Source organism: Rhinolophus ferrumequinum, chromosome 5 (genome assembly GCF_004115265.2).
Source record: "Rhinolophus ferrumequinum isolate MPI-CBG mRhiFer1 chromosome 5, mRhiFer1_v1.p, whole genome shotgun sequence".
NCBI classification, from domain to species: domain Eukaryota; kingdom Metazoa; phylum Chordata; class Mammalia; order Chiroptera; family Rhinolophidae; genus Rhinolophus; species Rhinolophus ferrumequinum.
Genome location: NC_046288.1, coordinates 16,472,303 through 16,498,133, shown reverse-complemented (window position 1 = coordinate 16,498,133; position 25,831 = coordinate 16,472,303). Strand labels below are relative to the sequence as shown.

Genomic DNA, 25,831 nt, shown 5'->3' with positions numbered 1-25,831 from the left:
AGTAGAATTACTAGGTTAAAGGTATGAATATTTTTTTAAAAGACTCTACATGCTATTGAATTGTATTCTTGAACACTATCATTTTGTAAGTATTCTTTACACTTGAGATAATGATATATATACTGTTTTGTATTTTCTGTTTACTTAACAGTATGGTATATGTACTTTCCATGTCATTAGTTTGCGAACTTCATTTTTAATAGTTGTCTAATAGTCTGTTATACAGAGATAATATAATTTACTTAACATTCACGTTATTTTGTTTACTTTGCTATTGTTTCAGGGAACTTGTGTATGCATATATTTTTATCCACATTTCAGATTACTTTTTAGGCTAGATTTCTAAAAGAGAAATTACTGTGATAAAGGTATAAATATTTTTAATGCCAAATTGATTTTTGTAATGGTTGTAATAATTTATAGTTTCTCTGACAGTGCACATTTCCATCTTAAGACCTTCTTCCCAACATAAAAGGCTTTTTTAGTTTTATTTTACTTATTAATCTTTGTAGATAACTGAATTAAGATACCACCCACCTTGAATCATACCTTTTAAAATTAAGTGCTACTTCCAGCCTTTTGGATTAATGATGTTAGGTTACTAGGTTGGAAGGGAGTTGAGCTTCCTTGCTCTTTTCAAGCCTATCACATCACGATTTTATAAGATGAAATTGGGCCTTTCCATACTGTCCAGGACCATTTGTACTTTAACTTAGAATAAAGTAAGTTATTGTTACCATATTTAAAAACTTTAAACTTGAAGGAGCATAATGGATAAAAGGAGTAATTTATAATGCTGTGAAGTTAAGATGAAGCATATATCTCATTTTCATTGCTAACTAACCCCAGCTCTTGCCAAACTTTAAAAAAACAAAACAAAAAACCCCCCAAATGAAACACTAAGGTAGGATCAAAGCTAAGTAACTTATGTCACATCAAAACCATTAAAGGTAAGACGAGTATTTTGTAGTTAATATTAACAAACATGAAGTGTGGCTTTTCTTATCCATTAATAAAATAAGATGGTCTTAGTAAAACTTGATCTGACAATATTGCTTTGGTTGGCCTAGAATTAAAAAAAAAAAGGCTTTGACAGAAATGAAACACATAGCAAAGGAGGAATTTGCTGTAGCCTGTGCTAAATAAGACCTTCCCCACTCTGATTCTCAAGCCCTTTGCTAAGAGTCCTTTGCTAAGAGCAAGCCTGTCTTAGGAAGGAGAACTGTGCGGAAAAGAACTGTTTTGAGAGTAAAGAAATGTAGATTAAAGCCTGGATTGTAGTAGTTTGAATAATACAGACAGTGACTGTAGAGGACTCTTTCAAGACATTGGATGAGGAAGGAAAAGAGATAGATGCCCTCATATATTTGAGGGAGAAGAAAATAGGGGCTTAGATTCTTAGGCTTGGTAGACTTCCGTGGATTTGTAGGATTTGTATATATATGGAGCCAGAAGAGAAGGAGAAATAACAGTGGATGCAGAGGAGACTGGAGGAGATGCAACCAGGAGTAAATGGTTAACTTGGGGACACTTACTTCCATTAAGAAAGATGGTAAAGATATTAACGATACAGGTAAATCGAAAAATGAAAGGGAGAGAAGGCAAAGCAGTTTATGTTCAATAGTCTTTTTTTCTCTGGTTGGAGTTAAGGACAATGGTCATCTGCAAAAATTGTGGGTTATGAGGATAGGATGGAACACAGAGAGAGGAGCAACAACTGGAGTATGGAAAAGGGAACTGATTAGGAATGAATAAAAATTATGTTAATCTAACTGACCTTAGATAATACAGTTATAGATATGTGATTTTTCTGTCGTAGCTCCAGGCAGTGGGAATTGAAATGAAGAAAGTAAACTTTTCAATTGAATCGGATTGACAAGAGACACTCTAGAGATGCAGGAAAGGCAGCGTGTTTGTTGGAGAATAGTCAAAATGATTGTGTAGTTCTGGCAGATAAGGAAGTGGAGTCACAGGGAGCTGATGCAGAGTGGAAAAGCAAGGCAGAATGATAAGCTGTAGGTTACAACCAGAGGTGAAAAAACAACTTTGGTAAGGGTGAGAGAAATGAAATGGTTGATGCTAGTGGTAAGAAGTGAGTTTTACGGTTCAGAATTTCAGAGGCGATACAGTTCCAAGTGATGAAAATATCCAGACTATTTCATAGTGAATGGATTGCTGAATTAAACAGAGGTGAATTTCCTCAGAATCTATGAGCTCAGGTAACCAGTTAGGTTCTGGTGGTGAATATTTAACTGGAATGAAGGAAGACGAGCGTCATGATGAAGAAAAAAAACTGACATGGATGCCTGTGTCCTTAGAGAGCGTGAAGTGTGCAGAACAGTTAACGTAACAGACATGAAAGTGCGATCCTAAGAAAGGCGTGGTGTCTGGGGATGTGGAATTTGGGAGGGTTCCCAGTATTCCCAGAATTGACAAGAATGGCTCACTGTGCCTGAACTGTGCAAACAATGTGGTTTGTGCTGACTACCTGCCTGCCTTCTGGAAGTCTGGTATTTGGTACATGCTAAGCAGAGGGTGCATACACGACCTTCGGTCACTGAGTGATGAGCTTTCCTGGTGGACAACATTGTATATGTTTTGTCAAAACTAGTGGCTGGAAGAATTTAAGCACATCCTGTGTGTCTTCACTGAGAATAGACTCTTGCAAGTTTGTTTCTGGTTTCCTCTGGACTTCACCCTGTGTGCCTTTTCCTTTTGTTGCTTTTGCTTTGTATGCTTTTGCTGTAATATATTTAGCTGTGAGTACAACTATATGCTGAATCCTATGAGCCCTCCTACTGAGTCATCGAACTTGACCTTGATCTTGTGGTCCTCCAACACAGAGGGAGTGACCTGGGGCTGCAAATGGCAGTTAGGACTTGGAACAATGTGGTATCACCAGAGAGCATGGGCGTCAGAGGAAGAGAGAGCAATGGTGTGGATATTGGCAGTGAGGAGTTAGTGAAATGAGACATTATTTTCCTGGTTTGTAAATTGATTAATTTATTCAGCAAATATTTATTAAGTATCAGACATTGGGTTAGACATTTGGGCTATGGTATCTTAGCGTATGGTATCTTAATAAAAATTAAGATGCCCCAGGTACTCATTGTTTATCAGGGTGGGGAGTTAGCTTGTTAACATAATTAGATAGGATATAGTATAATAAGATATAATAAGGACTGTACAAGAGAGAAGGTAGTCAAGTATTATGGGGACATGGGAGATGGACTCCAGGGCATGAGCTATAACTGAGAATTTCTAAGGAAAGAGTGTCATTTCAACAGGAATTCTGGTTCAAGTGAAGAAAAAAAATTGTAAGGGCAACATCAGGAGGTATCCAGGTAGCAGATCAACAGATTAAGGGATCCAAAGTTAAATATGAAAAGGAATTTGGAAGGGGAAGGATCTATCAGGAAGGGGAGATCGTGAATTGGATGCAGGTGAGAGTGCAGGGGAACAGATTGGATTGGCTTACACTTTGAGGTATGGCTACAGATGGTAGGACTGAGGTGACAGTGAAGTGAGAGTAAGTGAGATACGAGTAAAACGAGTGTATTTCAAGATGCCATTTAGATTTCGGTGTAGTTATAGTCCCTTTGCAAAGCTTTACCAGGTACATTACACGACCTTTCAAAATTATCTCAAATTATATAAAAGTAAAAATTTGCCTTGTACATGTTTTCTTAAACAATATTTTTTTATTAAAAAGTGATATAAGGGGCGGCTGGATGGCTCAGTCGGTTAGAGCGCGAGCTCTCAACAGCAAGGTTGCTGGTTCAATTCCCGCAGGGGATGGTGGGCTGCGCCCCCTGCAACTAAGATCGAAAACGGCAACTGGACTTGGAGCTGAGCTGCGCCCTCCACAACTAGACTGAAGGACAATGACTTAGAGCTGATGAGCCCTGGAGAAATACACTGTTACCCAATGTTCCCCAATAAAATTAAAAAAAAAAAGTGATCTAAGCCTTCTGTTGTAGGACCTTCTGATCATGAGGGGTTACACAGAAGACGATCAATACTTGTGATTGGAATGAATTTTCTGAAAATACTAGTAAACTTGTAATAGGGAGGAATAAAATAGATTGTTTGCCATTCTTTGAAAATAGTTTATATCTTTTCTCAATTCTAAAGCCATGAGTATTTTAACCATGAGTCAAGAAAATTTATCTTAGGTAGAGATGTAGATATACCACATGTCTACGTTTTCTTTCATACCATCTAAAAGGACTGGCAATTAATAGGTATTGAATGATAAAGCAGTTGTTGGTAGCACTTTGCCAATCCACATTAAAACAAATAATTCTTATCTCTTTCCTTCTGCTTCCCCTTCCCCACTTTTGCCTACATTTTTCTTCTTCTGCTTTTGTCGCTTTTATATGCCAAGGACACTTGTTATAATTCATAGTCATTGCTTATCTCCACCAGTTATATTCAAAGCTAGGGAGGAAAAAGCCATTTATTAAAATATATGCTTTAAAGTTAGTTTTTAAGGTATAGGTGGTAGCCCAAATTAAATGAACCTTTTTTTCTTGTGTTAATACAGTGCTAGTTAACATGCGACCTCTTATTTAAAAAAAATAAGACTGCCATTTCAAGGAAAACAACTTATAGCATTTGTTATCAAGAATAAAATTCCAGCTTTCAGATGAAAATTAGAATTTTGGAAAACTAGTATCTGCCATTGTGAACTTGAAGGTTCCCAATACTTAAAGACCTTTCCGATGGGGTCAGTGGTCATGTAACGACTGTGGTGAGTCCGATATCATAAAATGAAGTGTGTCAGCATTTGATAAATGTATGAAGTTACAAAATCAGGTACGGGTAAAAAAATTCACTCAAAATGTAAGATATGCCAATGGATTTTAATTTAATAGTGTTAAAAGTTTATTGATATAGTTTCAGTTACCTCCTTGCAAAACCATAAGAGACTACCACTTGTCAAATTTGGTATAGTATCAAAGAAAAATATAGACAATTTTCCAACTACGTATTTGGTGAGGCCCAACCTCAACCAAAAGAGCAGATCACAACAGATTGAGAGCAGGAAGAGATGAGAGAATCCAGCTGGGACCCATGGTCAGACTTAAAGAGACATGTGAAAATGTAAAACAATACTTTCCTCATTAAAGCTTTTTGTTTTAAAAAGTAGTTATTTCTCATAAAAATGTCATTTTTGTTAGCATATAATGTGCTCATGTATGAATAAATTTTTAAAGTGTTTTAGATATCTTAGTTCTAATGTCTAATCCAAAATATTAATAAATATAAATCACATAAACTTAAGCTCACTGAGGTCCTTAAGGATTTAAGAGAGCAAAGAGGTCTTAACATCAGACACTTGAGCATCCCTGTAGCATACTCCAAATGCAGGTGAGGAAAGGGTACCTGATTATCGTGACTCCTTCTGCTTGTAGTCATAAAGTACTTGATCTGAATATTAACTGTTCAGAGATTATTAAAGGGAAAGCAAATTGCAATTGGGGTTTAGGCCTGTGGGCTGAGGAGACTCCGAGGCGTTCAGCAGCAGCGTCTTGACACTTCTTCCAGGTATTCTTACGGGAAACCCAAGCAAGGGGGAATGGAAAAATCATCAGCACCAAGTTAAGGGCTGGTGGAAAAGCTAAGCACTCCCATCTCTAGTGTGAATCACGCCACTGGTAATCTTTCTGGGACATTCTTTTGGGGGTGAGATAAAGGGAGAGGAAAAATTACTATCTGTTCCTCAGATACAGCTTAACAAAAAGTGTGACTGAAGAGGAACTCAGTGTCTGAAAACTGTCCTTGGAACTACCAGCTCTTACTTGGAAGAATAACTAACTACCAGCCTGACTTAAAAGGAGCCCTGAGCTGCAGGGACAGCAAGGCAGTGAGCTGGCATGCTGCTCCCTGGGCAAAGCATCAGCCCTCAGCCACTCAGCCCATAAGGAAGTACCCAGGCTCTGGAAAGAAAGGAAATTAGGGTTTAAACTCATAGTGGCCTGCTCCCTCCAACTTAGCATATTACCTGGCAAACTATAGATATTTGATAAAATAATTTAATCTGTTTTAAATATTTAATGGCTGGGGATGTAAGGGAAAGACATCTCTCTTTAGGAGACTTCGAGGTATCGGATTGTTGCTTTTCTAAAAAATTTCAAAGACTAGCTGGAAGGAGAGGGTTAATGACACTAAGAAACGTGATTGAAATAGAAAGTATTGATTGGAGGAAATCTCTAGACCAAGGGAGATAATATAAAAGAAGGAACTTTATAATTGAGAAGGTTGAATACTCAATAAACATTTGTTAAATTGCATCTTTTCTGAGGGAAGTAGAGGAAAAGGAAGTACACTAGGTAGAGATATCAGTAAGTGCTTGGCAGGCACTTCACACCTCTTTCTAGTGGGAGGAACTTCAAGGTTGGAGGTGAGCAGAGGTTTTTCCGAGTGGTACCACAGAGGCAAAAAATAGGTGTATCTCAGTTTTCCAATTTTAGGATGAGAATGACATTAATGCCAGAATGATGTTAAACAGCAATGGTTGCCAGTTTATGCTTAGTGTGAAAAGAACTTTGGCTTGGACCTGGGTAGTTATATTGTAATCTTTTCATAAATAGTGTCTATTGTTTATATGGACAGATTAATGTTATTTCAGTGCTGCTTCTAAATAATATACAAAAGTACTTAAGATGATAAAATGATTTCGGAGGCCATGATCCACATGTAGGAAAGTCTAGATCGTGATACAAATCACAACCTGACCCACAGAAGTGTTTTATTTGACTTGCACGGTGTTTTAAAGATGAAAAATTTTACATAGAATCTGTTTCCAGTTCCTCTTGGAAGAAGAAAATTATCTGATCTGTCAAAAGTGGGTCTGCGTTCTAGTTTGACAGTAATCAGCTGGATCTGACCCACGACACCACACCACACCACACCACACCACACACACACACACACACACGATACACCCTCCACTTGGCCAGTCTCCACTATTTTATTGCCTTCACACAGCCCACCTCATTGATTTGACTTCTTTGTCCAACTCCACGGCTGGTTGAATTAGAAATCCCAGACCTGACCAGCCGTTTAATACAGAATATTTCAGGGGACCCCTCTTACCAGTGCCAACTACCCAGCCAGCCTGCAGTACTGTATATTTAAGGGTTGCTAAGAGTTACACTTAAGGGTTCTCATCATAGGAAAAAAAAATTCTAACTGTGTGAGGTGATGGATGTTAACCAAATTTATTGTAATCATTTCACAGTATGTACATGTATCAAATCATTATGTCATACACCTTAATACAGTGTTATGTGTCAATTATATCTCAGTAAAACTGGAAAAAAATTTTGACTCCAGGATCCAACAAAAGTTGTATTTAAGCATCAATTTTAATTTCCTGCTATTACCAGGGTGATCTGCTATTACCAATGTGTCTGAGTATTTTGTTCTTTCCAAATAACTTAGCCAAAGAAATAGTCACTTGCCCAGTCTGTCCTCTTGATCTTTGCAGACATTTAAATGCTTCAAGATATTAAAATGCACTACGTCAGTTTCATTTCTTTGGAGGTATAAAGAGCAAATGTCTTAGAACTTGAAAGCTTAAGTAGCCAGGCCAGCTATTGCTCCAGGCAGTTTTTAGAATTCTCTGGCTGTAATAGCAGTGTGGATATGCTGATCTCAAGAAAGTGCTAACTAATCAATTTGCATTCTTAGACCTGTTACTGCTGTATTGAGTGTTAAGAAATGCTCTTGACCTAAAGGGTACTTAATAGAGATTTGAGCTTTCTTTTCCTTAGTTGGAAGAACTTTAGTAATTCTGACAAAATTGGACATTGTGTTGTTTTCCATTACATTAGTATTTGGCTCACAAAGATAGTCCCAAAGAAGTCATTCTCAGCCTCTTACATAAAAGTTTTGATGCAGCTGCTAGAATTGCTTGTTACATTTCATAAATTGCTGATTATAGTGTTTTTGTGTCTCAGACTTTCATTCTGTATATGAAATTGCACTCTATTAACTTGACCTTTGATTAAGTTACTTTTAAAATTTTTTGCAACAATGACATCTAATAACATATTTTTCTTCTTTTTAAAATAGATTTGGACTGAGCAACAAATTTGAATCAGAATTCCCTTCTTCATTAACTGGAAAAGTGAGTGTTAATTATTTAGGTACTGTTTCTGTGCCAGAAAACTAGTCTTTCCCTAACAAATTAGAAAAAAATATGCTAAATGACACATGTTCATTGACATTAATATTTCACTGTTGTTATTTCTTAAATTTTTCTGTAGGTAGCTCCTGAAGAATTTAAAGCCAGCATCAACAGAGTTAACAGTTGTCTTAAGAAGAATCTTCCTGTTAATGTACGTTGGCTGCTTTGTGGCTGCCTTTGTTGCTGCTGCACATTAGGTTGCAGTATGTGGCCAGTTATTTGCCTCAGTAAAAGAGTAAGTTGAATTACATATTTTAATTTAAATTTAAAGTAGACAAGGAGGTCTTGGCATTTACCCTTTTATTTTTTGTATTGAATGTGTCTCACTATCCTGAATACTGTACAAAAATGATCTGATCCAGTAGAGGAGTGATTAAGTCAATTACGGTGTGTCCACATTCTGTTTTATTAAATAGCCATCTAAAGTTATATTTATAATTTTTGTGTCATAGGAAATTTCTTAGAGTAGAATACAGCGTTCTCTGAATACACATTGATGGTGGTATGGTATAGTGATCTAGAATGCTGAGTTCCATGGTACCACTTATCTCTCTGACTTTAGGCAATGTTTCCTAACCTCTTTAAACTCTTGCTGACATATTTGTAAAATGCCAATAGCAATATTCACCTATCTACTTGAATATGATTGTTGTAAGGATAAAATAAAAGTGTTTATAAAGCTCTTAGGTAAGTAGCTCAAAGTACGTTTCTAATAAATATCGGTTATTACTAATATGTAAGATAGTACCCATAGAAGAAATATAATAGTTAGTGTTTATTTATAGTTGGTAAGATTATGGAGAGTTCTGTTTTCTTTTTTTTTCTTTATTTGTATTGTACGTTTCCTGTGATGAGTACATAGTGATTCTGTAATCATTTAGAGAAAGTGATCTAAAGAGTTGTAATTTTGATTGCTTATAATAAAAGAATTTCCAAGATGTTGGTAGAGATATGGAAAATAGTATAGATTCAATATATTACATTTCTGTTAAAGTTTTTAAAATTATGGTGATTTATATGCAAGAAAATGAAATACAGTTAAGTTGAAATTGAATGAGTGGTTTTGTGTGGCTACATTTCATTTTATCATCAAGTAATGACAGGAAATATAGAAAAGCGAATTCTATTTGTCCTTTGATGTCTGTTATAAAATAAGAAGTATATCCCTACTGAAAATAATTTTTTAACTAGTATGTTTTATTGATAGGAAGGAGATAATACCTTTGTGATAGAATTTCTTTTGTAATGTTTACTGTAATATTTGTTGTATTTATTTTCCTCCAAGAATATTTCTTTTTCACCTCTATAGTTTTCACCAGATCATCTTCAGATCATAGAATGTTTTTTTGTTTTTAAATTACTGCTTGTTCCTGAATCCATAGTTGAATTTGCAGCTCTTGTAGTTTAGATCCCCTTACTCCTTCCAACTTTTTGGGTGTTTCCATTGTTTAAATGACTGCTATATCTCACTTACTGGTAATTTGCTATCATTTAACCTAATGAATATAGAGCTTTGTTATTCTAAAAACCTTTGTGATCTAGTTTTTTTGTTGTTGAGGTTTTGAGATTGTTTTTTTTTAAATGAGTAAATAAGGTATTGCAATGTGTGCACAGTGTAGGATTTAGAAAACAAAGTAAATTTCCTATTCTTTTCCACACATTTTTAGCAATTTAAGCAATTGCTAAATTTAAGCAATTTAACAATTTTTCAGATGCTTTCATTAAATTCTGTTTTATTTGAGACATAAGGTAGTTTTTTTGTTTTTTAGGTTTTTTTTCCATCTGTAGTTTCAGAAAGTACATTTCATTTAACTTTGGAATATTCAGCTTAAGGTCTCTCTTTGTAAGACGGAATGTTTGTTTGATACATTTAACTTTATATGGATTGTACTACCCAGTGAGCATAAACAAATGTTAATTATAACCTAAAAAAAAAAGTTGTGCATTTTCCTGTCTATATAAACTACTACGTAACCATGGAGAGAGTGACACTTCATGCGTGTATGAAGAATATTAGAGGCCCTGAAAAAGGGGTGCTTTGTAAGATTGGGGCAGGATAATTGACAGCAGGATTTTTAACCTTTTATTTGTCATAGACCCCTTCAGTGGTCTGGGGAATCCTATGAACCATTTCTTAAAATAATGTTTTATTTGTATTTTAAAAGGTTTAGTGTATTTTAAATGTATAAAATAAAATACATAAGGTAATAAAGGAAACCAATTATAAAAAATACAGTTATCAAAATAGTAAAACCCCTCAAATATATGATTTATAAATGTTTATTATTGCGTGAAAAATAGGAAAACAGAAAAACAATATAGAAAATCAGGACTAAAGTCCACTCTCATCACTCCTATTCAACATTCTCCTGGAAGTCCTACCCAGTGAAAACACAGAGAAAAAGAAATAAGGTATGCAGATTAGAAACCAAGAAATAAAACTCACTGTTCCCAGACAACGTGGTTATTTACATAGAAAATCCCATGGAATCTACAGAAACGTTCCTGGGATTGAATAAGTGAGTTTGAACAATTGGAAATTAAAAACTTTTAAATATCATTAACAGCACCAAACACAAAGGAAGACATACATATAAAATATATGCATGATCTGTATGCTATGCAAAAAACTGATGAAAAAAATCAAAGAAGACTTAAGTAAATGGAGAGGTATGCCTTAACACATGTTTTATGTGTTGTTTCAGTTTATGTCCTCAAATACAATATATCTTGGTAATACCATCTTTAAAATTTTTGTTTCTATTTTAGCAACTTTATTGAGACGTAATTGGCACACAAACTGCACATATTTCACGAGTATCATTTGATGAGTTTTGCCACTTGTTAAACACACATACACATGTATACGTCAAGATAGTGAACATGTTGGTCACACTCAAAAGTTTCCTTGTGTCTCTGTAATCCTCTCAGTCCTTCCAGGCAACTACTGATCTGCTTTCTGGCACTGTAGATTAGTTTGCATTTTCTAGGGTTTTGTATAAACGGAATAATGCAGTATGTATTCTTTTTTTGTGTTCTTTTACTCATAATTATTTTGGGGTTCATCCGTGTTGTTGGATCAATAGTTCACTCCTTTTTAATGCTGAATAATGTTATGTTGTATGGATATACCATGTTTGTTTATACATTCACCTATTGATAGATACTGTGTTGGTTCCAGTTTTGGTCTATAAATAAAGCTGCTATGAATATTCTTGTTCGAGTCCTGTTATAGACACATACTCGCTTTTCTCTTGAGTAAACCTTTCTAAGAATAGAGTGGCCTGATTATATGGTTCATATATGTTTAACTTTTTAAGAGAGATGGTATTATTTTACATTCCTACAAGCAGTGTATGATGGAGTCTGTTCTACCTACTATAATATATCCTTTCCAACATTTAGTATGGTTAGTCTTTTTGATTTCAGTCATTCTGATAGGTACGCAATATTATCATTATGGTTTTAATTTGCTTTTTCCCAGTGATTAATGATGGTGAGCATCTTTTCATGCTTATTTGCCATTTGTATATCTTTCGAGTGTTTCAACTTTTGCCTGTTTTTATTGTTTTCTTACTGTTGAGTTTTGAGAATTCTTTATGTATTCTGGTTACAAGTATATGCTTTGCAAAGATTTCTCCCAACCAATGGTTTGTCTTTTGATCCCCTAGCAGTCTAGAGAAGAAGTTTTTAATATTAATAAAGTTCAGTTTGTCCATTTGTTCTTTTATGGATTATGCTATTATTGTTATACCTAGTAATTCTTCCTAAGCTTAAATACAAAGATTTTTTTTCTATGTTTCTTCTGGAGGATTTATAAGGTTAGGTTTTACATTTAGGTCTGTGATTTATTTTGAGTTAATTTTTTATATGGTGTAGTGTAGATTCAAGTTCTTTCTATTGTTTTGCTTTTAGTTATGCAGTTGTTCTAATAACATTTGTTATAAAGACTATTCTTCACTGAATTTGTACCTTTATTGAAAATCAGTTGTCAGTATGCATGTGCACCTATTTATTGGCTCTGTTCTGGTCCATTGATCTATTTGTGTATCTTGATGCCAGTACCACACTGTTTTGAGTATTGTAGCTTTATAATTATGTCTTAAAATTGGGTAGTGTTAGTTCTCCAACTTTGTACTTCTTTTTCAGTTGTACTTCTTTTTCTTTATGAATTTTAGAATTAACTTTTCAATTTCTATAAAAAATACCTGTTGGGATTTTAGTTTGGATTGCATTGAATCTCTGGATCAATTTGGGGAAATTGGCATCTTAAAAATACTTAATTTATGATCCATGAAACAGTATCTCTCCATTTTCTTAAGTCTTTAGAATTTTTTCTGAACAGTGTTTTGTAGTTTTTAGTGTACATATCTTGTATATCTTGTTAGATTTATCCATAAGTTTTTTTTTATGCTATTTTAAATGGTACATATTTAAAAATTTCAATTATTTTTCTTTGCTCGGGTGTAGCTTTGCTAAACTCACCTATTAATTTCATTAACTTTTTTTTGTAGAGTATTGAAATTCTTCATAGACAATCATATCATCTGCAATGAAGGCATTATTACTTGTTTCTTTCTAATCTGCTTACTGTTGCTTTTTCATACTTTACTGCCCTGACTAGACTCTCCAGAAAACACTGCTTAGAGGTAGTGAGAACAGATGCCCTTGTCTTGCTCCTGATCCTCTGAGGAATGCATTCACTTTCATCATGCTGTGTCATGTTAATTGTAAGGATTTGGTAGATATCTTTATCAGCTTGAGGAAGTTTTATTCTACTGATAAGAGAGTTCTTATCAGTAATAGATGTTGGGTTTTGTCAGATGCCTTTTCTGCTTCTTTAGTGATGGTGGTATGGTTTTTCTTTTTAGTTTAGAAATATGCTAAATTACATTATTGAATTTTTAGTTGTTAAACCAACCTTGTATTCCAGGGATGAGAGTCATTTGATTATGTCTATTTTTCTTTTTATTTTTTTGCTGGATTTTGATAAACTAAAAGTTTGTTTAGAAGTTTTATATCTATGTTCATGAGGTATTGTTTTCTGTAGTGTTCTCTTCTTGTAAGGACTGATTTTGGTTTCCGGATAGTGATAGCCTCATAAAATGAATTGGGAAGTGTTCTCTCCTCTTCAGTTTTCCAGAAGAGTTTGTTAGAATATGCATTATTTTTTCCTTAAATTTTGGAAGAATTCACCAGCGAAGCCATGTAGGCCTGGAGTTTTCTTTATTGGAAGTTTTTAAACTACAAATTCAATTTCATTAATAGATACGGGACTTTTCAAGTTATCTTGATTGAAATTTATAGTTTGTGTTTTTTAAGGAATTTGTACATTGTCCATTGTGTCTAAGTTGTTGATTGCTAAGTTATTGAATAATAGGCATGTAGTTCATAATATTCACTGATTATCCTTTTACTATCTGTAAAATCCCTAGTGATATCACCTCTCTCAATCCTGAAATTAATTCTCTTTCTCTCTCTCTTTTTCTGACCAGTCTGGCTAGAAATTTGTCATTTTTATTACACCTCTCAGAGAGACCAGCTTTTGGTTTCATTGATTATTTCTGTTGATTTTATTTGTTTGTTTGTTTCAGTCTGACTTTTACTATTTCCTTTTTATTTGGGTTTAATTTACTCTTTTTCTAGTTTCTTAAGGTAGAAACAAAGATCATTGATTTGAGATCTTTCTTCTCATGTTTAGTGTTATAAATTTCCTTCCTTAGTACTGCTATTGTTGTATTGCCCAAATTGTGATGTGTTTTAATTTTCATTCAGTTCACTTTACTTTTATATTTGTCTTTTGATTTCTTCTATGATTAATACATTATTTAGAAGTATTTTATTTAGCTTCCAAATATTAGGGGAGTTTATAGAGATAATTCTGTTACTGATTTTTAATTTCATTTCATTGTGGTTAGATAATACTTTGTGTGTTTTGGCTCTTTTTACATTTATTAAGACTTGTTTTATTACCCAGAATGTGAACTCTCTTGGTAAATGATCCTTTTACACTCGAAAAGAATGTGAATTTATTTGTTATTGGGTGGAATCTTTTATAAATTTCAGTTGGTAAACTTGGTTGATAATGTTCAAATCTTACGTATTTTTACTGATTTTCTATCTGTTAGGTCTATCAAGTATCAAGAGAGGAGTATTAAAATCTCTGACTGTAATTGTGGGTTTGTCTATTCTTACAGATTTTGTTTTCTGTATTTTGGCCCTCTGTAATTAGGTGTATAAGCTTTTAGGTTTTGTGTTTACTCCACTGATTGACCTTTTTATCATTCTGAAATCAACTTTCCTGATTTTTAATAAAATTTTTCTCTGAAATCTAGTTTGTCTAACATTAATACAGTCATTCCAACATTCTTTTGATTAATGTTACCCTGGCATATTTTTTCCATCCTTTTACTTTTAATTTATTTATGCCTTTTATTTAAAGTTCATTTCTTATAGGCACTGTTGGGTCTTGCTTTTTTATTCAGTCTGACAATCTTTGCCTTTTAATTAGGGATTTTGGACATTTACATTTATTGTATTATATGGCAAAATGTAAGTCTTTTGTTTTGCTATTTGTTTTCTTTTCTTCTCCATCAATTCTCAGTTTTCATTTTTCCTCACTCTCTGCCTTCTTATTTATAAAAATAATTTATTGAGGTGAAATTCACACAACAGAAAATAACTACTATAAAGCGAACAATTCATTGGCATTTAGTACATTCACAGTGTTGTGCAAGTGTCACCTTTATCTAGTTCTAAAACATTTCCATCACTCCAAAGTAAAACCCCTTACTCATTAATAGTTTCTCTTCATTACCTTCTCTCTTTAGAGCCTGGCAGCTATGAATCTATATTCTGTCTCTATGGATTTATCTGTTTTGGATATTTCATGTAAATGGAATCATACATTATATGACCTTTTGTGTCTGGCTTCATAACATAATGTTTTGAGGTTCTTCCCTGTTGTAGCATGTGTCAATATGTCGTCATTTTTTTATGGCTGACTAATAGTCTACTATATACCAGTCTACTATATACCGTGTTTCCCCGAAAATAAGACCTAGCCAGACCATCAGCTCTAAAGCGTCTTTTGGAGCAAAAATTAATATAAGACCTGATCTTGTTTTAATATAATATAAGACCCAGTCTTATATAATACAATATAATGTAAGACCGAGTCTTATATTAATTTTTGCTCCAAAAGACGCATTAGAGCTGATGGTCTGGCTGGGTCTTATTTTCGGGGAACATAGTATGCTACAATTTATTTATCCATTCATCCATTGATGGACATTTAGGCTGTTTCCACAAAGGGTGACTACTGATGCTATGAAAATGGATGTATATATATTTGTTTGATACTTGTTTTCAGTTCTTTTTGGGTGTATACCTAGGAGCGTAGGGTTATAATTCTATATTGAACTTCTTGAGGAACCAGAGCCGTGTTTAACCTAGGGCTAGTTAGTCCCCACTAGTGAGGTAAGACCCTCCTGGATATTGCATTCAGTGGCTTGTGAATTATGATTTCTGGTCTGGCTGATGGAAGGAGGCGGAAGTGCTGTGCCAATCTTTGTAAACTTTGGGCGTTGTTACATCTCATCTTTCTAGTAGTTCTTTGTTCCACTTCTGGTAGTTTCCTTACTTGCATATTCTGCTCAGTACTCACCTAAATATTCCGTGGGGACTGTATTCAGAGCTTTGAAGTTCATTCTCTGAAGTTCATTATCTGTTATGCCCCCCCTCCTGGTAATCTGTTCTGTGACTTCTAGACTCTTAGCTCTGTCTCTTTAACTCAGGGAGTCCACAGGTTTTGTCTGGCCTCTCCTTCCATTCACTATGGCTTGGAAGCTCTCTTATATCAATACGTTTGGGAATCATAGGGCCTGTCTTGTTTGTGGTCTTTCAGGAATTATTGTTTTTCGTTGCCCATTGTACATTGTCCTAAAAAGTTTCATATGTTTTAGTTGCTCTCTCTGTCTCTGTCTCTGTCTCTCTTCTTCTTCTTTTTTTTTGGTTGTTTCATCCCAAAGATAAATCAGGTGCCCATTGCTGCATCTTTGCTGAAAATAAAAGTCTTAATGTACTCTTTTTATAGACGTGTTCTTGACATGTAAGTACCATGCTAACGTTGATAGAAAGATGTATATTATTAATGCTCTGCTCAAAGCATATAGTGTATCGGAGAATTGGCTAGGTGAGTGTGGAGATAGTTTAAGTTTGTAAATACTTGTCATGTTTTTCATGAAGTATCTCTAATATCAAAAGACAATAAATATGTGTCTTTAGTGTCTAGAAATATGAAGTGGCCACCTGCAATCACAAAATATATTTGAAGTCTTGTGTTATATCTGAAATACCCATTTGAATTTTTCATTCTATTGCATAACATATATTTGGTTTAATAGAAACTGTTTAAAATGAGTAAAGTTGATGCTCTTAGAAGATAAGCATATTTGTCTTATGAAATTGCTGTGTTTTTTTTTTTTTTTTTAAGATTTTATTGGAAGGGGAACAGGACTTTTTTGGGGAACAGTGTGTACTTCCAGGCCTGTTTTTCCAAGTCAAGTTGTTGTCCTTTCAGTCTTAGTTGTGTCGGGCGCAGCTCAGCTCCAGGTCCAGTTGCCGTTGTTAGTTGCAGGGGGCACAGCCCACCATCCCTTATGGGAGTTGAACCGGCAACCTTGTGGTTGAAAGGATGCACTCCAACCAACTGAGCCATCTGGGAGGCAGCTCTGCTCAAGGTGCCGTGTTCAATCTTAGTTGCAGGGGGCGGAGCCCACCATCCCTTGAGGGAGTCGAGGAATCGAACTGGCAACCTTGTGGTTGAGAGCCTACTGGCCCATGTGGGAATCGAACCGGCAGCCTTCGGAGTTAGGAGCATGGAGCTCTAACCGCCTGAGCCACTGGGTTGGCCCGAAATTGCTGGTTTTAGCTGCCATTTTTTTATGCTGCTACCGTGCCATTCGCTAGAAGTTACTTGTTCATTAATTCATTTAATATTTCTGAAGCTGCACTGTGGACTTGGCATTGTTTTAGATTAGATGCTATTTATAGAGTTTATGTGGTTCCTCTTGTAGTTTGAAAAGATAGATAAAAAGCAATGAGATAATTGCAAATAGTGATGTGCTTAGGAGACAATAAAACAGGAAACCTTAGCCTTAGTAGGTTCTTTGTAAGAGCCTGAGGAGCTTACAGGTGAATAAAATGCTTCAGCTTCATTAAATAGATTTTATGACATTTTCTTTGTAAAAGCTTATGTTTTGCTTATACTTTTTAAAAATACTTTGTTTCTTGGTTGTGCCTTAATTGTAGTGTTATAGTTTAGAAAATTGATGTCAAAGTAAGTGAACTCTCTATGATTTACTTATATGTGCTTTCAGCCTGGCTCATTTTTTGAGGAAACAAGTTTTATAATATTACTGTATATTGTGTTATAATGTTTTGTTTTTGTTTTCATCTTAAAGTATTAGTTTCAGTCTTCTGAAGTTTTGCACATATAGATCGTATCCCAACATTAGTGACTTTATAGACTTTGTTTATGTATGCTCTCAGCCATTATCTCTTTGACTGAAGAACCCCAAATTTTAAACTTTTTGTATACCAACTTTTAATATTATTAGTTGTTTTACCTCCTGTTTTTTCAGTGCTTTAATCTGTCTTTTACATATGATGATCAGGATTGTGTGGCTTTTGTAAAAGTGCTTTCTATATGGAGTTGTTATGAATAGTGTGTATTTCTGTTCCCTTCATACTCTTATTTGTATTTAGTCTTATATCAGGGACTCATTCACTTAGATGTAGGGAAGGAAGTAGGCAAAACATGTGATAGCTGCACTTTGGTTCTCAAAAGAACTGCTTTGGAAAGGAGCACCTACTCTGAGTGACTGATCAATTCAATTTCTCTAAACCTCAGTTTTTACCTCTCTAAAATGGGGTAAATCTCTTCCTTGCAGTGTTGTTTTAAGAATCAGAGCAAGTGCGTGTAGAGTAGTACTTAGTCGAGTATTTGCCTATAGTAGGTGCTTAGTTAATTGCAGTTGCTATTATTATCCTGTTAGCATTACGCTTCCCAGTGTCTGTCTTGCGCACTGCTGTATCCCCAGGACCTCTCACAGTGCCCTGCATCTACTTTCTGGTCAATAAATATTCGCTGAATGAATGTACTCTTTGGCGTTTGAAATCTTTGAGTAGTAAGTTCATAACATTTCAGAAGATATGGTTCTTGCTATTCAAAACAAGATTCCTAAGTAAATAAAAGCATCTTGTCTTTTAGAGTAAATACCTAAGAGACTCTTTTATTTTTTCTGCAGGGGCGATGCCATAAAGAGTAAAAGATCGTGTACTAAGTTACTGTGGGAAGCTGTGTGCTCTTGAGAGAGTCACTTAAAACCTCTCTGAGTCTGGAGTTCTTTCTCTCCCACGCCTTTCTTTTTCTTTTTATCTGAGAAAAGGAGAGGCTAACTTATCTCTCAGGTAGTTGCCAGCTCTGAAAATCTGTAATCCTTTGAAAATTGAGCTGTGTAAGTCTATAAAACATCTCTATTTTCCAAGCTTTATGTAAAGAAGTTCTCAATGTTGATTTTTATTTCAAACCTATTTTAAGGATGAGAAAGAGAATTAACATTTTAGTAATGTATTTTCATATATATTTTTCAGTTGTTTTTGTTTATTCTTTTAACTTCTCTTGAGTTTTTTTTTTTTTTTAGATAATTGCTATTTAGTTTTTGAAACTTTGATGAAAAGGGCCTGTATCCAGTTTAATTATTTCTTTTGTTTTAAGTTGTGGTATGCTTAGATTTCCTTCTGGATATCTTTTTTCTCAACCTCAAGTTTAGTTATTCAATAACTGTTAGTTACTTTGGTTGGGGTTACTATAGTAGGGGTGGGTTGAGAATCCAAATGGCAGAGGTGAGGAATAGAGGTTTTTGAGTGAGTGCAGCCTTGTAAGACTTGAAAAATGTGAGGAAAAGTGAACCTGGGGGAATCATAATCAGAAAGCTACCAATACTTGTATATGGGAGGAGTGTGAAATATATGTACTCAGTTAGACTGACAGTGGTAACTTACCCAGAACTTTCAGAACTCTAATGTACTCTGTTTGGGATTTGAGCATTTGTAGTCAGTAACTCAGAATCATAAAATGAGAATGGCCTTGAAAATTTGGATGAGAATTTAAATAAAGAAAAATGCCTCTATATTGCAGGTAATGAAACAAAGCAAAACAAACTTAAAAGCATCTTAATGAAATTTTAGCGAATGGGGAATCCTGAAAAGTTTCTCGTGAAGGATGCTGAGTGAAATGTATTCTTATTGACTGAAGATGTAGAAAATCAACGCTAACCTTTTTTTTTCCTTCAGAATGCTATCCAATTTGCTTTATTTCTGTAAATATAACAAATATTTATAAGGGCTTTGATATGGTCAATAATTTCTTTTTCTTCAGTATTTTTTTTTTCTTGACTTTCATTGGCTCTTATTACAAAGGATTTTCAGGAACCTGATCTTTGTTGTGGGAGAAAGTTTATACTGTTTTAATTTACAGTGATAAACTTAGCAACATAAAATACAGTTTACAGAGACTTCTGTCATTTAAACCGGAAGAAACAAAATTGAATTATACATTTGTGTATTTAAATTATAAACATCTAAATTTTATATTTGAGAAAACCTTTCACATCATATTAGATGTTTGACCTCTACACCTTTTTGAATTTAAGATACTAATTTAAGGTACTAATATTTGGTTTATAATACAAGTCACTCCAAAGTGCTAAATTCCTGATATTTACATAACTAAAAAATATTTTGCTATAAAATGTGAAATCTGTGGTGATATTTAATGGAATAATAGACTCTAAGGAGCAAATGAAGAGAAGGATAATAATTTTTGTACAATTGCTACAGTCATTAGTGTGAATGACACTGACAACATGTTTTTAATTGGAATAAAAATATGGTACTAAATTCTCATCATAAAAGACGATACTCAAAGCATGAACTTTGAGCCTTAAATGTGCAGAGGTGGCACTGGGATTTCAAAGATGTGTTAGACTTCTTTGAAAATGTGTTTTGCCAAGAGTTAGCTGAAATTCAGTTCTCTCTGAATATTTAGAACATAGTACTGGTGTGTTTTGTAGAAAGATTTGTCTATCTCCTTCAGTGTCCAGTCTGTTGTTAATCCAACCAATGAGTTCTTAATTTCAGATATTGTATTTTGCAGTTCTAGAATATCCACTTGATATTTTTATAGAATCCAGTTCTCTTCTGAAATTCTTTTCACCCATTTTGTCTATCTTTTCTATTTTATTGAACATATGAATCATGGTTAATTTAACAGCCTGTCAGCTAACCCTGGATATATCTGTGTGTCTGTTTCTGTGAGGTTTTTTTTTCCTTTTGACTATTGGTCACGTACATTTTCCTACCCCTTAAAGGTTTTTTATTTTATGTTAGATATTATACACAAAATGAAATAGAAGCTCCAGATGAAATCTCCTACAATCAAGAGTACCATCTTTTCTCTGTTAGGCAGATAGCATAAGGGGAATGGTCACTTTGGTGTAATAAGAGGTTGAGCTGGCTTGGGCTGGGTTGCAAGTTTAATAAGATTCAGTCCACCTCTGGTCTTTGTCTCTTCTACCTTAAAAGTTGTGCCCTTACCATATTTTGAGTTTGGCTTGTTAGCCTTCATCTCATGCAGGATCAAGTGTCTTGAGGGGGAGACAAATCATGTGTTTGTTTCAGATCCTCCTAGCAGAATTTTGTCTCCTAAGCATTGGTAGACTGAATAATTGTTCTCTGTCTTTTTGGCGTGGTCCCCCACCCTTCTGTGTTGCCCCAGAACTCAGTAATGTTTCTAGGGAAAACTGGCCTTACATTTTAGGGCACAACTAATTTCTAGTCCATTGAGCCAACTTGCACAACCTGCAGAAACTACTGATTTCCCTTTTCCCCAGTAGAGTCCCACTGGTTGTGCAAAGTCTGATCCTTAGCCCACCTCTAGAATGAACAAAAAAGGAAAATGGTCAGTAATCATCAAATGGGTTAGGAAAGGCTCTTTCCTTCTCTGGGTTTTCTTTCATCTAGTCCTTGTTGCTTCCGGAGTTTTCTCATGTCTTTAAAATAATGTATTTCTTCTTCTTCTTCTTCAATTTATCTGTTTCTATTTGTGGTGGTAGTGTTGGCTTGACATTAGCTACCACATCTACCTAGGAGTATAAGTCTCCAGTTACCTTTACTTTATGTAAAAAATTATGACTTTCTTAAAGTATGTTTGGAGGGAAGGAATGATGTTATTGTTTCTGTCTCGGTTTTTTTTTTTAACATTTTTGTTTGAAATTTCACATTTGAAATTGTGTTGTGAATGGCTTTTGTAAGGACATTGTATTCATTTTATATTTGTGCCTCTAATGGAAAGATTTATAAATTGATTACACTTAATTAAGATGCAAGTAAAAATAGTTTACATGTTGATCGAAAGTGGAAAGAGCATTGGGTTTAAAGTTTGGAGATCTGAGTTTGAATCCTATCATTACCCTGACTAGTTGTGTGACTTTGGGCAAACCATTTAACTTCTGGAAGCCTGTGTACTTAATCTATGAAATAGAAATACACCTCAAATCATGTGTTACTGCAAATGAAATAAAATACATTTTGGATAAATCTCATTGAGACTGCAGAATAGAGTAGAATGGATATTTCCAGACCTGAGAACCACAGAGCTGGAAAAAAAATTAGTTTTAGACTAAGTTTTGTTTTTCAAATTTTGAAGTAAATTTAGTTGTTCAAGGCAACAGCTTAGTTAGTGGCTTAAGATACCTTGCATGTCATAGACATGTTATTCAACAGGTTACAAATTCTACTTTACAGATTTGAAGCTCTGTACTGTAATGGAATGAGCATGATGTCGAGTGAGCAGGATTGCCATACAATCCTGGTTTCAAATCCCAGCTCCATTTCCAAGTGTAGCTTTAAGTTTCTTAACCCCTTTATGCTGTAGTTTTCATATGTAAAATGAAGGTAATACAAGCTGCATTATAGATTTGTTGTGAACATTAAATAAGGTAACAAAGGGAAGACACCTAGCGTGGGGTCAGACCAAAAGTGAGGATCAACAGATACTATTCCTTACCCCTTGTTGTTTCTCTCGATGTCCATTATAATCAAGCAGTAGGTGAAGCTCTCCCCACCTCACCTGTTGATCCTAACCAGTGATTATTCCTTGTGTAATTATATAGTTTTAAAAAATCCCTCATAATAACACTTTTGATTATATTAGCTGAGTGAAATTCATTTGTCTTATTAACAGTTTTTCTAATTTTCTGCTGTTAGTTCAAAATCAGTTTTAGTTTTCTGAAATTTTATCAGAAATTAGTGGATAACCCCCTTAAAATCGTGTGCAACGTTTTATATATTTGTGCATTTGTGCCTTTTTCATCATTCACAAAAGTACTCAGAGTAACCTAAAGTTAAGAACCAGTAGCCTAGGTCATGAACTCTATGAAATTGTATTTGAGCATACCTTATTTAAAATTATTACTTATAAATCACTGCTTAGTACGAAGTTAAGAGGATTTTTTGATACACAGAATGTTTGCAGTTGTTTAGCTTATCTTCATCTAAAATTATTACTTTTAACAAACAGTATTTAAAGTGTTGTTCTGATGATAACTTTGGTGGGTGTTTTAGTTTATCTAGGTTACTTAAAAGTTAACGATCACATGAAGTTTTTAGAAGGAGCCTTTAAGTACAAGGGAAATTTGTTTAGAAATCCTTTTGAGGAATCTCATCATATTCTAGCTTATCTTTATGGTGAATCCAGATTTTTCATGTATCATAAAATGAAGATATGCCATTTAATTTTTTTGCACATCACTGCAATGAAAGATTTATATTAATCCAGAACAGAGGTGAATCAAGTAATTTTCTCTTAACTTCAAATGATTTTTAAAAATTGTTATATGCTTTCCTTCTGACTTACAAGTATGACTTACAAGTAAGAACATTTTTGTTTCACTTGTTTTAGTAATTTGAATTTGCACAGATGTCAGAAGATAAGTAAAGTTCTTATTTAAAAAATACTTAAGTTAAAAAACAAGATTTTGGATAACATTCAAAGCATTATTCTTGTTAAAGCTTAATGCATCATAAATTTAGGAGTTTAAAATGAAAACTTGTTTTAAATAAGTTGAACATTTGAAATTGCACTTTGACATTCTGTGATGTTATGAATAAATCACATTCAAATAAAATTTCAGTGTAAATAGTTTAACTTTTATAGTTATTAGTGAGATACCTATTTATATATTTGTTAATATATCTTAACATCTTTATGTTCTAAAGACTGATAAGAATGCTATTTCTTTGGGGAGGTTTCACAGAAATATTTTTACAGCTTCCACATTTAACATTTTTCCTTTGGTTTTAAGTACTATAAAATCCATGAGATTTCCATTGATTTTATTAGCAACTTTAGAAAACCACTTCTTTGAAAAACTACTTTTTCAAACAATTGATTGTGAATAAATGAATCATTGGTAATGAATGCACTATAAGTAATAGTGATAACAAAGTAGAAGAGTAATACATTCAAGATTTTCTAAGATTCCTTGCTTCCCTGAAAGACTTATTTATATCTAATTGCACATAATTTGTTTATAGGGAATAATAATTTATTCTTAGAAAGTTGAGATTAAGAAAAAATTACAAAAATGCTTCTTCATAGTAAGTCAGATTTGCATTTTCAGGAAACTTTTATTTTCAATTGTGGTAATTTACTGTTTCTTGGTGTTTCATATGTATTTTACTAAAGTAAGCTTACTTTAGATGCTTCTTTGGAAGTTGATAAGGAGTATACCATACCTAATACTAATTATTGATTATTATTTCATTAGCCATTTTGTGAATTATCCAGGACATTTGACGTCTTTTGTGGTTTTTGTGTTTGGCTTATTTCCACAATTCTACCAATTTTAAAAGGGCTCAAAGGCAATAGAATTTGAAACCAAAATTACTGTCCTTCTGTTACTACTTGTTTTTCAGGTCTATGTAATAAATAAGTTTATTTAGCAGTTGAAATGTTTTGAATCTGTTATTTTTTACTTTAACATTGCTTAATGGTTATATTAAAACTAGTTTACTGATAAGAAAAGTATAATTAGCAAGGTGTTGAATTGAAGAAATATGTGGGAAAAAATTAAAGTGAGCTCTGTGATGTGGAAAATGGGTGGGAACTCTTCTCTTCCAGACCAGGTTAGTGACATGATGTCATAAAAGCTTGTTTTGCTTGCATGGTGTGAGTTGGTGGTCTTGGTCCTTTTAATTAAAGATAAGAATCCAAGATAAAATTAGATTTTTTGTTGATCATCTTTGCAGAAGGAGTGAGGATTCATTGGTTAAGAACCACTAACCTGTGCTCTCACCCCTAGGGTGTGAGCCCTGAAAAGGATTAAGGCCCACTGTAGGGAAGCTTGCACTGAAGCCTGCACTGCCCTTTCCCCTGTTCTTTCAGTTAAATAGAAGATTTTTAGTTCCCATGACTATCAATCTGGTGCTTTTCACAAGCACCAAATTCTTTTAAGAAAATTAAGATGACTTATTTTTAGAAATCCATTCGCCTAGAATACTGAAAGATGTTTTTTTTTAATATTTCATGTTGACAGATCCTATAAATATTATTTTTTTCCTGATGAATATTAGTTTGCTTTAATTTATGTTGAGTTTGGTGGTCAATATAAACTTTTAAAAATCAAGGAATGATTTTTACATGGTTAGGTTTGCTTGCCCAGTAGTAATTGTAGAGTTTGGCAGTGTTGAATCTTATATTTCATTAGAAATAGGTATCTAACAACGCTGTGGACATAAACTCTTAACTTTTATTTCGAGAATACTGCAATTGTAAGGTGCTTCCTTTTCAGTTTAAAGGCTTTTAAATAGCTTTTATAGATGCTAAAGTCATTTTTTCAATATCTGTCAAATTGGTATTGTATTTAATCTTGAAAATATATTTTGATTTTTGTTAACTAAAAATAATCGCAGAGTATTAAACATTCTCAGTAGTTAAAGCTCTTTTTTTCCCATTTAATTTGAGCTTTTGTTGTTACTAACAAATAATTTGTAGCACAGTTTTTTTTCTCCCTCTTTCTTCCTTTCTTTCTCTTTCCTTCTCTTTCTTTTTTTAATGACTCCTAGAATCTATATACTTGTCACCTTAGTGTGCTAGAAATGTTCCACTCAGATCAAGGATTTCTTTCTGGTTTTGTATGTTCTCACCTGCTCCTCACTGTAAATCATTGAGATGTCAAGTGCAATGATTAATTAAGCTGCACGTGCAAGTGCTTTTTTTTTCACCTGTCAAGAAGGAAAGAGGTTTTATACAAGATTAGATTGTGCTAATTCACAGCTTTTACTCCAGACTGTCAAATGTGTAGAAATATTTTATATTTTGATGCTTATTCAGAAAATGGCATAACAGGGTTTGTTTGGCTTAGAATTCTTAAATATTTTAAGATACAATTATCATACCAAATGCTATCATTAAACTTCTAATTAGAGGCAAACAATAAATTCAGAATTCTTACATAAATATTTGGAATCTAAAGTTCATACTTTATAATTGTCTTTTATTCAAATACT

At 33.8% G+C, this 25,831-nt stretch overlaps 1 protein-coding gene across 1 annotated transcript in view; it reads left to right on the top strand.

The window, feature by feature from the left end:
* CHIC2 (cysteine rich hydrophobic domain 2) overlaps positions 1 to 25,831 on the top strand; it is a 45,630-nt gene that overhangs the window by 13,660 nt on the left and 6,139 nt on the right. The window contains exons 2-3 of the mRNA XM_033105589.1: positions 8,083 to 8,137; positions 8,277 to 8,432. Of these exons, the coding sequence (XP_032961480.1) occupies positions 8,083 to 8,137; positions 8,277 to 8,432 (211 nt within the window). The remainder of the gene's footprint in view (positions 1 to 8,082; positions 8,138 to 8,276; positions 8,433 to 25,831) is intronic.